We start from the raw sequence: 14,672 nt of genomic DNA, 5'->3' as shown, positions 1-14,672 counted from the left end.
GCTTCATTCATTCTGTTGTTGAGACTCTCCACTGTATTTTTAATATGCTCTACTGTTTTCTTAATTTCTGATATATCAGCCTTAATTTGATGTATTACTGCTATTTCTTCTTTGAACTCTTGTTTGTACTTCTCATTGTTGACCAGCAGCTTTGCAACGAGTATTCTGAGTTCTTTGTCGCCCATTTTCTCAATGTCTTCCTCAGTTAACTCTGGGAGTGGGCGAAGCTTTTGCTCCTTTGTTGGAGAGACTTCAGTAACATTCATAGTGCTTTTGTCTTGTCTTTTACCTTTTGTAGTTGCCAATCTGTTTGATGACATCATCTCTATGGTCTATTTCCTACAGGTATATAAGTTGATTTTTATGTTCAATCAGTGCCCTGGATTTGGGGAACACAGCTGTCCTGAATTATTGCTTTGTCCACTGCACTGATTGTGGAAGCAGCACTGTGCTTGTCGCCCCTGCTGGCCGATAAGTCTAAGCACCTCCTGGGGTTATTTTGGGTGGAGTTGGTGGCGTGCCTTGTAGAGGCTGTTTTTTCTGTGGAGCCTGTGCAGTGCTCTAAGATGGTGGTATTTTTGTCCCCAGGTCAGTACATGGGCGACTCAGCTGACCTCTCTTCAGTGTAACAGTGTCTGGTCCCCTAACACTGTTATCTGAGAGTTGCTAAATTAGCGCATGCACAGTTTGCTACTCCTCTTGCAGTTTATCAGTGTCCGGAGCACTTGCCTCAGTGTCCAAGATGGTGCCCATATGGGGCATCAGCAAAGATCAGGGGGCTGTCGGCCATCAGCTCCAGGGACCACACATACCCCACAGGCTGCAAGGCTGTTGCCTTGGGCTCAGCTCAGCACAATTAGCCAGCAACACGACCACTCTGGATCTTCACTTGGGGTCCACACTTGCTACCCTTCTACCCAAGATGGCGCCAGGCGGAGAGCTCTGGCTGCTGGCTTTCAGTTCCAGGGACCACACTGACCCTGCAGGGAGCAAAGCTGGTGCTACCCTCCACCCTTGGATCAGTTCCGTGTGAACAGCCAGTAGGAGCCTCTGTGCCACTCTGTCAACTCTGCACTCTGCCTCTCCACACAAGATGGGGCCCTGAGTCCCCGACTCTCTCTGCCTGCCGCTGGTCCCAATCACTCAGCTTGTCTTTCCGCTCCCAGACCACACTCGCTTTCCTAGCTCCCCACGCAGACCCAGCTCTCACCTGGCGGTCATAACATCTGTGTGCAGGCCACCGCTTGGATGCCTGGCTGGCGCCGGAGCCTGGATCACTCGAGCCTGGATTGCCAGGGCCTGAGTTGCTGCTCACTGACTGCTGGTGGGTTCTTTGGTCCTCTACAACACTGCTGTCATGTTTCCGCAGCTACCCTGTGTCCAGGGGGGGTTACTGATATCTCCTGCTTACTGCCTGAGCCCTACTTTTTCCCTGCAATCTACTTATTGTACTTCTCCCTGCCTAAAGATTCTCTGTCTTATCAAATGTGTCTGTACTCTATGCCGCCATCTTGCCTCCCGGGCCCAAACTGGGTTTCTAACTATCCTTATGGGAGCATGGCTAGAATTCCTCATTTCTAGCTTTGACTTGACTCATCTGTATACCTGACTTTCAAAATAATAATAATAATAATAATAATAATAACAACAACAACAACAATAATAAATCTATTACTAAAAAGAGTTCCTTCTTTCTAATTTTCGTTTGCCTTAGCTTGGCTCTTGTAAGTGTGTGTAGCATGAACCGCCAGATGTAAATTCTGTTTGCAGTTTAAATAAATAAATAAATGTTAGTAGTTAGAAGTTATGTGTTAAATCTAAGTATTCAACATAACTGAAATATCTACTTTAACTTCATATTTCAGTGATGCCCCAGAGTGTATTTGTTCAGGCAGGTAGAATGGAATCAGACATGGTGCTTGCATTCAAACCAGGCACTCTGGGTTGTGTCTGTTGGTACCAGGCTGAAACTTTACCACTATGATCAACTTCAACAGATTTTACAAGGTTAAAATAGCTAAAAATTGATGGGGTGACTCAGCTATATGTTGGCAGTGAAAAACTGGGCAAACGGAGACTCTAAGATGGACTGTGTCAACCAGTGGATTCTGCAGTGATTTCTTCATGCTTGAAGTGGTGAGATTAGCTACAATTCATACCTGTTGAACTGTCAAAACCACTTGAGCAAGACCCTTGGAGCATGCCCCACATCGGGACCTGGGATGGTTGGGAGACTGGGTTTGGCTTTTCCCTTAAAATGCCCCTTTACCTCAGATACATGAAGGAAACAATGTAGAAATAGTAGTCTTACCCACTTTCATATAGCCCTTGAACCTGTTTACCCTAATTAACTATGAAAGATTGTCAAAAATATAACTTTAAAAATGAGAAAAAAAAGAAAGGCTTTGCAGAAAAAAAATTGACGGTGGTGATGGTTATAATTGAAAAACAATGATTTTTTTTACATTTTATTATTATTGCTATCATTTTATGATACAGTTCCACAATCCCTTATCACTTCCCCAATCCCCTCACCCCATCTAGTTCCTCTATATCACTTTCTTCAATTACTTAAAAAGGTTTTTTTTAAATTAAATTTATTCATTGATTACATTGTGCTGTAATTACATAGAATCTGGAATTCTCCCCCCACACCCTCCCCCCATGGTGGGTTCCTCCACCTTGTTGCATAACCATAGTTCAAGTTTAGTTGAAATTCCCTCTTTGCAAGTATATGCCAAGCATAGAGTCCAACATCTAATAGTCCAGTCAAGTCCAACTACTTATTAGGTAGACCCTCTCTGGTCTGAGGGCAGAGACAGCAGAGTATCATGCCGGTCAAATAAAAGAACTAATATACCATCTGCAGCACTTAACATTGTTACGGAATTAATTGACATGGTATTGAGCAGTCAACATGTTAAAAATAAATGCGAGTTCTTAACCACTTTCTGTGACCCCCATTCACAGTTCAGTTTTAGTTTATATACTACAAATGACATAATATCCATAACATAACATGATATGTTTATCATCATATCATCTCAAATTAAGGCAAATATGTGGTATCTAACCCTTTGGGATTGGTTCATTTCCCTTAGCATTATGGTTTCCAGTTGGGCCCATTTGGCCACAAAGAACTGCATTTTGTGTTTTTTAATAGCTGAGTAGTATTCCATGGAGTAGATGAACCATAGCTTTCTTATCCAATCCTCTGTTGATGGGCATTTTGGATGCTTCCATGTTTTTGTAATTACTGATTGTGCTGCTATGAACATAGGAGTGCATGTTGGTTTCTCATAAAACAAGTGTTCTGGATATATTCCTAGGAGTGCTATAGCTGGATCGTACGGTATGTCGATTTTGAGTTGTTTGAATATTCTCCATACTGATTTCCATAGAGGCTGTACCAATCTGCAGCCCCACCAGCAGTGGAGTAGGGTTCCTTTTTCCCCGCAACCTCACCAGCAAGTGTTGTTGGTGTTTTTCATGTGGGCCACCCTTACTGGCGTTAGGTGGTATCTCATTGATGTTTTAATTTGGATTTCCCTTATTGCCAGGGAGCTTGAGCATATTGTCATATGTTTATTTGCCATTCGGGATTGTTCCTTTGTGAAATGTCTGCCCATTTCCCGTGCCCATTTCTTGAGTGGCTTGTTTATTTTGGTGTTTTGGCTGTTTTGTAATTCTTGGTATACTCCGGAGATTAGTCCTCTATCACCTATGTAGTGGGCAAAGATCTTCTCCCATTCTGTGGGCTGCTTTTTTACTTTGTTGATTGTTTCCTTTGCTGTGCAGAAGCTTCTTTGTTTGATGAGGTCCCATTTGTTTATTTTGGTCTCGATTTCTATTGCTTTTGGTGTCCTTCTTAGGACGTAGGGACCTACCCCTAAATCTTGCAGAGTATTTCCAACATTTTCTTCCAAAAGTTTGAAGGTTTCTGGATGCAGGTTTAGATCTTTTATCCATTTAGATTTGATCTTAGTATATGGTGAGAGATGTGGATCTATCTTTTTGTTTCTGCAGGCTATCAACCAGTTGTTCCAACAGCATTTATTGAACAGACCTTCCCATTTTCCTGGATTGTTGTTTGTCCTTTTGTCAAAGATTATTTGACTGTATCTGTGTGGGTTCCCTTCTGGTGTTTCTATTCTGCTCCACTGATCTTCCTCTCTGTCTCTGTGCCAGTATCAGGCTGTTTTGATAACCACTGCATATGTCCAGAGGTCATATGTCCAGAGGTCCGGGACTGTGATTTCCTTCTGCTAACTTCCTGTTCTTCAGGATGGTTCTAGCTATTAGTGGTTTTTTGTGTTTCCAGATGAACCTTTGGATCATTGTTTCCAGTTCCGTGAAGAATGTTTTTGGCAATTTGATTGGAATTGCGTTGCATGTATATATTGCTTTTGGCAATATAGACATTTTAATGATATTGATTTTACCTATCCAGGAGCATGGGATGTTACTCCATCTTTCTAGATCTTGTTCAATTTCTTTTTTCAGTAGTTTGTAGTTTTCCTCAAATAGGTCTCCTACATTTTTGGTTAGGTTTATTCCCAGATACTTCATGCTTTTCTCTACTTAACAAGGTTTTATAAATGTTTCTGTCCTCACCTTCAAATATGTTTATATTGTCAATTATTTAATTAAAATTACATTTCTAATTTATAGTTCCCCTTTGCACTTACAATAAACCACCAGTGGGATAGCCTTGAGAATGTTAAAGAAAACAAAGTGATATATTTGTTTATGCAATGCTGTGTTATAGAAAAAGAGCAATTTTAAATCTTTTCCATAGTAACATAATACTTTTAACAATCTGTAATGAGTTTTGTAAATGAGAGTAGGGTTTGATGTACTCAAGGAAAGTAATATTCTTTTTTTAATTAAATTTATTCATTAATTACATTGTATTGTAATTTCATAGGGACTGGGATTCTCCCCACACTTCCCCACACCCTCCCCCCATGGTGGGTTCCTCCACCTTGTTGCGTAACCGTAGTTCAAGTTCATTTGAGATTCCCTCTTAGTAAGCATATGCCAAGTATAGAGTCCAACATCTTATAGTCCAGTCAAGTCCAACTACTTATTGGGGAGACCCTCTCTGGTCTGAGGTCAGAGCCAGCAGAGTATCATCCCGATCAAATAAAAGCACTAACTTATTATCAGCAACAATTAACATCGTTATGGAATTAATTGACATAGTATTGAGCAGCCAACATGTTAAAAATAAATGCGATTTCTTAACCCGTTCTGTGACCACCCCGTTCACATTTCCATTTTAGTTTATATACTAAATATGACATAACATCCATAACATAACATGTTATGTATAACATCATATCTTCTTAAATTAAGGCAAACATGTGGTATCTAACCCTTTGGGATTGGCTCATTTCCCTTAGCATTATGGTTTCTAGTTTGGCCCATTTGGCCAAAAGTAATATTCTTAAGACACATTTGAATGTCTGATATCCTGTAATATTTGGATCCTCATTCTTGCAGAAATGTTTTTTGTTGTGTTATATTCTAAAAAGAATAGTTATACTTTAGCTTTCTAAAATGCCGTCTAGCCTTTGTTGTTTTACAAAGGGGTCGCCTGTTTGAACTCCTGAATGTTACAGTCTCTGTGTGTCATACTTTATTTTCAGTATCACTGTTAACTGCTAATTATTCATTCATAAGACTGGTAAATGTATCCATTACCCTTTTAAAGATTGGAGCCTGATGTAATTAATGTTAGTTTATAATTTCTCATTTGAGAAGGAAATTGCTTTTTTTCAAAAAAGTTACAAAATTATGTTTTCTGTTAGTCATGGGTTATGTAAGAGAGTTTACATTTTCTTTTTTTTTAAACAAAAGCAAATACAAGTCATACTTATTGGATCCATTATAATATTTTTATGTATGTAAAAAAAAGGAAAAGCAGTGAATTTAATGTGTAAATTTTGTGGTGAGTTCTTAGGTAATTTTTACATTGTAAATGAATGCAATAAATCATTTCAAAATTTTCAGGTGCATTTTACTAGGTCAAACTCCAATCTGCATTAAACGTAATTTTCCTCTATAGGGTATTTTGCATTTGAATATAAATATAACCATAAGGGATCGTCACACATCAGTACACGAATTACAATCATTGTTTCAGGTCCAGAGTTTTTGGGAAAAGGAAGCATTAATGTACTTGTCTTTGAGGAATGGGCTATAAAATGAATAAATTAAAAAAAAAATACAATCAGGGCCCGGCTTGCTGGCCTAGAGACTAAACTCCTCATGTTGAACACGCTGGGATCCCATATGCTCCAGTACTAATCCCGGCAACCCCACTTCCCATCCAGCTCCCTGCTTGTGGCCTGGGAAAGCAGTCGAGGACTTCCTAAAGTCTTGTGACCCTGCACTCGTGTGGGAGATCTGGAAGAATTTCCTGGCTCCTGAATTCGTATCAGTGCATACCAGCCATTGCAGTCACTTGGGGAGTGAATCATCAGGTGGAAGATGTTAAAAAAAATATGATCAGACACCTAAGGTACATGAGAACATTTTTAGTAGTAATGAGTCAAAAAGGCTAACCTTTGGTGCTTGCGTTGTGGTGTAGTGTGTTAGATCACTGCTGGTCATCCTGCATAGAATATTGCAGTGCCAGGGAATAAAGGAAATCCCACAGCCCATGGAATTGTATCATAAAACTAAAAATAAAATAGAGGGGAAAAGAAAGAAGTAGAATGCCCAAATATGTATAAAAATGTCAGTTGTAGAAGTGTCTTTGTGAAGTTCTGTTAATTGAATTTGAAATGTAATTCTTTATTACCAAGATATACCCACAAATCAACTTAAAATATGTTGTTCTAGATGCAGTATGTTTCTTTGCAATCATTTTCACAAATACTATGTATATTTGAAAGGTAAATTGCAGAGAGAAGAGTGATGTTCCATCAGTGGATTGACTCACTCCCAAGATGTCAGCACTCTGCCATGCTTAGTCCAGCAACAGGAATCCATCTAGGTTTCCAACGGCGTCCTTGGAACCCACCTACTGTGTTCCAGGCACAGTAGCGGGATACTGCATTGGAAGTGTTACATAGCCAGTAGGCATAAATAAGGCATTTGAGTATCAGATATGATCTATCCCAAACAGCAGCCCAGCTTCCTGGTTCATGACATTCACTCATTCGAATCTGATGGCTTTCTCTCGCTGTTGCCATAATGTAACTATTTAATAAGTTAAAATAAAAATTTCTCAAACTATGTTGCTGTCATATTTATGGATGTCCTGTGGGCTAAGGCAAATGAAATGGCAAAGTCAAGTGTTGTTGAAGGTTTAGGAACCGGGAAGTGTCATTGAAGACTTGGGAACTTTCATTTGGAACAATTACTAGAAAACTTCATAGATTAAATATTATATTCAATTTTCATATATAGTTATAGACAGAATTACTTTGAATGTAGAAATATTGAAGTACTTAATAGCATCCAGTTATTTTTCTGAAACGTACATTTTAGTGACAATATGGCTTTTCTGTGGTATCTTGTAATTTAAACAATAGTTGAAAAAAGAAGTTAGTGTTTTGCAGTAACATCATGATTTTTTAATTTGTTAAAAATTTTCATTGGAAAGTCAGATTTACAGTAGCAGAGACAGAAAGATCTTCCATCTGGTGCCTCACTCCCCCTGGTCACCACAGTGGCCGGAACTGAGCCAAAATGAAAGCCAGGAGCCAGGAGCTTCTTGTGAATCTTCCATATGGGTGCAGTCACACAAGGTATTGTTCTGTCCTTGACTGCTTTCACAGGCCACAAGCAGGGTGCTTGGTGGGAAATATAGCAGCCAGGATATAAACCAGCATCCATATGGGATCCCTGTATGTGCAAGATGAGGAATTTAGTCACTAGGCTACAGTGCCAGTCCCAGTAACATTATTTTTAAATAAATAGAATAAAGGGTAATTGTTTACATTGACCTAATGATTACTTGCTTTAATCACTGCCGATTTTTGAAATTATTGATACCGTTTCAAGGATTCCTTCTTGGTGCTTGTCAGGCACTATTCTTGCCCAGGGAAGCTGATGGCTTTCATTTTTCAGCCACTGTGTCTGCCTCCAAGTTGATGTTGCTTAGCACAGTAGGAACCACTGAAGAGGCTAGGAATAATCGAGACCAATGCATAACTCCCTGTCTCCACCTTCTCTTGCAGGTGTGGCTCTGCAGCCTTCTACATGCTTCCCAGGCTGGAGAACACCAACACACATTCAGTAAGTTGTTTGCTTACTTCTCAGATTGCTTTACGTTGTATTTGAGGATCATGATGATAGTTTTTAAGCTAAAATGAAAAAAAAATGTGAGAGAAAGAAGGTAAAATTTGATAACTAAAGATTGGAACTGTCAAAGCTGATTGAAACTTTCCTGTACAGGTTTTCTGTGTTATATATGTATATTTAAAGATGTATTTATTTTTTTAAAAAAGATTTATGTATTTTTATTGCAAAGTCAGATATACAGATAGTAAGAGAGACAGAGGAAGATCTTCCATCCAATGATTCACTCCCCAAGTGACTGAAACAGCCTGTGCTTGCCAAAATGAAGGCAGGAGCCCAAATACTCTTCTGGGTCTCCCACATGGGTGCCGGGTCCAAGGCTTTGGGCTGTCCTCAACTGCTTTCCCAGGCCACAAGCAGGAAGCTGGATGGGAAGTGGAGCTGTCAGGATCAGAACTCATGCCCATATGGAATCCTGGCATGTTCAACGTGAGGACATAAGCAGCTAGATATCTGCAATAAGTTGACAGCAGTATTAAAATGAATAAAACAGTGTAAGAGTGTGTCAGTATGGTGGGATGAATGCATGTAATTACAATGCACCTGATTCTAGTTCTCCCTACTCCTCCCTTTCAGTCCAGCCTCCTACTAATGCATCTGAGAAGCATGTGGTGGTGGTATAAGTCCTTGCATATGTCCCACCCACATGTGAGATGCAAGAGGGGGACCTGGAGTCAGTCTGACACAGTCACAGCTAGTAAACACATTCAAAAAAAAAAAAACTGCACAAAACATCTGTTTTTCTGTCATTCATCCTGTCAAGTGAATAGTGACATTGTAAAAGCAGTGTAAGTATCTTTTCATCTAGGTTCAATATTAGTTTTCCAGCAGTGGCATTTACATTATACAAAATGCCAAATGACAACATCGTATATCAGGTATGGGATGAGTAGAAGGTTCAGTGGGAAAAGCAACCTGACTTTTGATTACCAGATTTATTTATTTATTTTTTTTAATTATATGACAGTTTCATAGGCTTTGGGAATCCCCCTCCCCCTCTCCCTCCCCTCCCCCTCCCCTCCCCCCTGGTGGATTCCTCCACCTTGATGCAGCATTACAGTTCAAATTCAATCAAGATTCTTTCCTTGCAAACATATATTAAGCATGGAGTCCAGCTACTTATTGTCCAGATGGGTTGAACAGTTTCTTGGGGAGACCATTTCTGGTCCGAAGTCAGAGCTGGTATAATATCATCACAGTCAATTAAGAGTCCCAATATAACATCAACAGCAATTTGCAATATTATGGAATTGACATAGTTTTGAGTAACCAGTATGTTAAAGAAAAAAAACAAAAACAAAAACAAAACAAAAACAAACAAACAAACAAAAAAACAAAGAACAAAATAACAAAAAAACAAGTCCTAACCACAACCTATGATTAGCTCATTGACATCTCAATTTTAGTTTATATACCGGACCGGACCGGCTGCTATATACCCCGAAAAGGCCACTGGGTACCATTCAGCTGTCTCATGTCTATTTCATTTTAGTATTTAGCCATTTGTTGTGTTGAAGTATAATTTTGTTGATCTTGGCAGATTTTGGGATAATCCAGACCTGCTTTTAACTCTAACAAGATATTTGTCGACATTTAAGGTGCAGAACATTTTTTTTTTTGGGGGGGGGGTGTGCAGGGAAATCCTCAACACCATGGTGAGGAGTGACCAATCTTTGTGTCCCACCCAGCAAAGCATGAGCCAATCCATGCCAGCTCTTTCCTGTCAGATTTCAAGCTCCACTTTCTGTTGTTTGTCTATTTATTTTAGGGTTTTTTTTTTTTTTTTTTTTTTTTTTTTTTAGTTTGTATGATTGTTTGTTTGCTATGAGGGGTTTTCGAAGCGATCCTGATGGTCACTGCGAGGGAGGGCGGGGGTCCAGAGGTGGAGCCAGGCTCGGACCAGAGAAAGCTCTCCTCCCTGGTCCTGAAGGACATTAATTGTTCTTCTGTGTCTGCTGACCGCTCAGGGCTTCTGGCTGTCTTTCCGATGACGTTGGTTTCTGCACGGTAGTGTTTGGACTTCTTCCATCCCCTGTGGAAGCTCCGGTTGTGGGTGGGTGACCTCAGAGTACTCAGCCTCCGAGGGCATCCAATTCCCTGTGGCCTCCTTGGCAGTTGGGGTATAGTCCTTGTTGCTCGTACTAGTAGTTTGTGTTGAAGATCTGGGAGTCTTCATGGTTGGGATCCAAGCTTCCTCCTCACCACCTGCTCCACTCTGGAGTGCCCCCCTGCTCCACACACATGACCTCCTGTTAAGAGGTTGTCAGGATCGCACCCAATTCCCCCCTCATGCATTGGTATAGTAGTTTTACTATTGTTTAGTGCCGCATTGAGTCTGCTGTCTATGAAATACCAGATTTGACCTTGATAAGCTATATTGTACTTTTTTTTCTCTCACTCTTTTTATGGTCTTGAAAGATTTCCCTGCATGTCAGAATACTTAAGATCTACATCAAAAATGTGTAAAACCTACTATACCCTCAATACGCTATGTTAACCGGTAATGGGGAGGGATTACCAGATTTGTTTAAGCCATCCTTGTTGCATGTTTGGAGATAGCATATTATGCTGCTGCGTGCAGTGCCAGAATTCCATGTAAGGACCAGTTAAGTCCCTGATGTTCACCTTCTGATCTACTTCCCTGCTGATGTGTTTGGGAGATAGCAGGAATGTGTCAGTTCCTTGGAGGATCAGAATGGAGTTCAGCCTGCTCTGTTTTGGCCTGGACCTTGCTGCCTCTTGTGGCCACATGGGGCGTAAACCAGTGACAGGAAGATTTTTCTGTCTGGCTTTGACTGCTGCTATGTAATTTTCACTTTTAAGTAAGTAAAATGTTGGGTTTTTTTTAAGGAACTAAAAAAACCACTTTACTTTATACACTATCAATCGGGGACTGTTTATTTTTTTTCTTTTTTAAATTATTTTTATTTTTGGTGATTTTTACATTGTTGTTTAGGGTGGTTGGTCAAGGCTACAGGAAGTTAGGTGAGATCACCATTTCCACAATCTCTTTTTTTCCTTCCTGTATCTGGGGCAAGGGAGGAGATACAGGGAGAAGCCACACCCAGCCTCCCAACCATCCCATGATCCCTGATGTGGGGCATGCTCTGAGGGTGCTTCTCATGAGGTTTTGATAGTTCAGCAGCTCCAAATAACTGCTGATCTCACCATTCAAGCACAATGAAATCTGTCCAGAATCCACTGGTTGATGTAGTCCATCTTAGAGTCTCCGTTTGCCCACGTATTCACCTCCAGCACTGTCTGGGGTAGGTGATTGTTTTGTTCTGTTCTTTGTGCTCTGTTATGGTACCAAGTGTCCACTGCATGCTCTAATGTATTGCCATATCCTCCGTATGCACCTGAATATGCTGTTCACTGTTGCATCGAAGCCAGTGTGGAGGCCTGGCTCTGACAAATACCCTCCATGGTCAGTCCATGGAACCTGCAGTTCTCTCCACGTTTGGAGTTCTGAATCCAGTGATTCAGTTGGGGGGATCCCCAAAGAAACTTGATCTGATGTGATCCCAGACCTGATTCTTGTGTGTGCATGCCAACAGAGGGTCCAGCACATTCCATAAGCCCAATCAGCTTAAGAACTTGTTGGTGGTTGATATTGCTGGGTCAGATCTGTCTCCAGCCCTTTCTTCTATACATTCCAATGAGTGTTACAGTCTGTCAGAGAGGTGCTCACTGTTTCCCTCATGGGCTCTCTCCCATTCCTGGATCTTGCACTCTCCAGGAGTTTCTGCAGTTTACCTTGGAAGAATTTGCCCCACCCCCTCTGCCAGGTCCATCATCTGCTAGGTGATGCTGTGGCAAAGCCCATCCAACCCAACCCTCACCCATTCTGGTTTATGCACATATCAGTAGGTACAGTCTGCCCACCTTGGATTTTCCCTGTTCTATTAAACATGCAGGCCAACAGATGTTATAGCCCTGCCCGGACTGGTCTGCCCAAATAACAGCTCTCACATTCACCACTGGATGTAGTGGCTCAGTGGGGGGCTCCCTGCAGCCCCCTACAGGGTTCTCCTGCTTTCCCATGGGTCTCACTTGTGATGGTTATGTGCTGTGGCCCAGTCTGGCATAGCATAGCTCACCTTGGCATTTGCCATTGAGTGCTGTAGACTGGCGCAGCCCAGGTTGCCCCCAGTTCAAGCTCTCATAGGTGGGAGCTGCAGCCTAGCCAGTCCAACCAACCGCCAGTCCCATCTCTAATGTGAATTGTGTGGTGTTGTGGCCCAATTCGGCATGATCCACATACCATTCTGGTTCTCAGATTTGCCATTGGGTGATATGAACTGGCTTAGCCTGATTTGCCCCAGACCTGAGCCAAAGGTATGCCCTTGTGTACCATAACCTGGCCTGCTCTAGGCTGTTCCCTGTCGTGGTTCTTGCTCTCACCTGCAAGGGACTGTGTCCCAACAGGAATTCCACAAGCTCTTCCATGAGAACTTATCCCAATGCCAGATCAGTGGGTCCAAGTGCAGCCCTACTTTATCGATATCCTGTCTTAGCAGGAACAGTGGCCTTTCCTGATTGGCCATCAATTGGCCATTCTGGTTTTTTCTCTTGAGTATTACAGCCCAGCCCAGGATTGTTCACATCCAGACACAGCTCATACATAGCTCAGCAGGGAGAGATGTAGCCTCGTTCATCCTACATTAAGTCTTGTTCTCATGAGCACCAGTGTGTGCTGGAGTCTAGCTCAGTGTGGCACACACCAGACCTAGTCAACACTTGTGCCAAAAGGGACTGCAGCCATGTCCAGACCAGATAACAGCCTCTGCTCTGGCCCTCACATTTACCAGTAGGAACCACAACCTAGTCAGGATAAACCCTTAGCTCCCCCAGCCAGGCCTGTTCCCAGCCATACATTTTGCTTTTTCCAGTGGTTTCTCTGACCCAGCTTGGCATAGTCCCTCACGTGTCTTGGCCTTTACTTTCAAATGCTGGAGGTTGGCCACACCCAGCCTGCCCCCAGTCCCAACTCTTTCTGGTGGGTACTGTAACCTGGACCTGCTCATTCTATGCCTATTCTTGGCCCATGAAAACTGGAAGATGTAACACCCCACCTTGGAATGACCTGTGCTCTGGCCCGGTTTATTCACTTAATGATGAAGTAAAATTTTTTGGCCCTGCCTGATCTGCCCCCTTGCACAACCAGCCCACACATTTGCCAACAGGTGGAGCTAAGTTGCCCACCTTTCCCACCTTGCCAGACCCCCAGATGTGGATCATGTGCTCACCAGCAGGAGCTATGACCCAGCAGGAGAGTTTCCCAAGTTCTCCCACTCTGCCCATTCACAGACCCGGATCTCACTCATGTCAGTGGGTGGTAGGCCCTTGCCCGGCATAGCCTGCCCCTCCATCTTGGCCTTGTGTGAGCTTATGAATGTTGCAGCCTGGCCTGCTGCACACCCTATTTTAGGATGCATATGCTGGTGCTGCAGCCTGGACCTGCCCGGATTATTCTCGGTGTCTGTACCCGCAAATGTTGACAGGTGCTATGGTCACACCTAGTTCAACCCATCACCCTCCCAGGTCTTGATCTAACCAGTGGGACTTACATTTCCACAGGGTTAGGCCCATATGTCCCCCACAGAATCTACTTCTGAACCTGGTTCTCCTATGTGCTAATGTCATTGCCCTGCCTAATATGACCCATCCCTGTTCCAACACTCAGTCAGGCAGTGGAATCTAGCCTTGTCAGACAGATCCCCAGCCCTAACTTTTGCATGGACTATCATGTGGTGGTCAGCAATATTCCTTACTAAGAATTCCCACTCAGGACTCCCATATGGGCTGGTGTATCAGTCTGACCCATACAGTGCTTCTGGTCTCTCCCCTCCAAATTACCATGTCTCAGGCTCCTCATTTTCCTGCAAGTGCATTGGCCCTGTCATTGGGAATCCCTCAGGATTCCTTAGGTAACAATTCCACACCCCAAGACTTTAAAGCTCACCTCTGGATGAAGCCAGCAGGTGAAGCCTAGTGCCAGTTGGTGCTCCGGCTGCCCACAATTCCAGGATTCACTCAGCACTTGGCATCAATGGCTGTTGCTAATGCTGCAAGTATTGAGTCTGAGCTGACTCAGGTACCGCCAGCAGCCCCCATGCTGTTGGCAGCTCCATTAACACAGCCCAAGATCCTTCCCACATATCTTTAAAAAAAAAAGAATATGCAACTATGCTGGCACACTGGTATTGTTAACACATATTTGACATTAACCAGGCCCAGGACACCCACCAACTATTACTACTTTTCTCCCACCTGTGTAACACTTACCTAGGTACAATGAAAACCTGGCAGTGCCTAGAGCTGGGGTGTTTAATATCTTCTAAATAGATCATTTTGGT

The 14,672-nt window shown here is 42.4% G+C and overlaps 1 protein-coding gene across 1 annotated transcript in view; it reads left to right on the top strand.

Annotated features, from left to right (window-relative positions):
- The window catches only part of LOC131480433 (zinc finger protein 501-like), a 69,535-nt gene that overhangs the window by 34,780 nt on the left and 20,083 nt on the right, over positions 1–14,672 (top strand). The window contains 1 exon segment of the mRNA XM_058665265.1: positions 8,193–8,250. Within this exon segment, the coding sequence (XP_058521248.1) occupies positions 8,193–8,250 (58 nt within the window).

This window comes from Ochotona princeps, chromosome 6 (assembly GCF_030435755.1).
Source record: "Ochotona princeps isolate mOchPri1 chromosome 6, mOchPri1.hap1, whole genome shotgun sequence".
Classification (NCBI taxonomy): Eukaryota; Metazoa; Chordata; class Mammalia; order Lagomorpha; family Ochotonidae; genus Ochotona; species Ochotona princeps.
The sequence above is the reverse complement of the archived record's forward strand: the minus strand, read 5'-3'. Positions and strand labels throughout refer to the sequence as shown.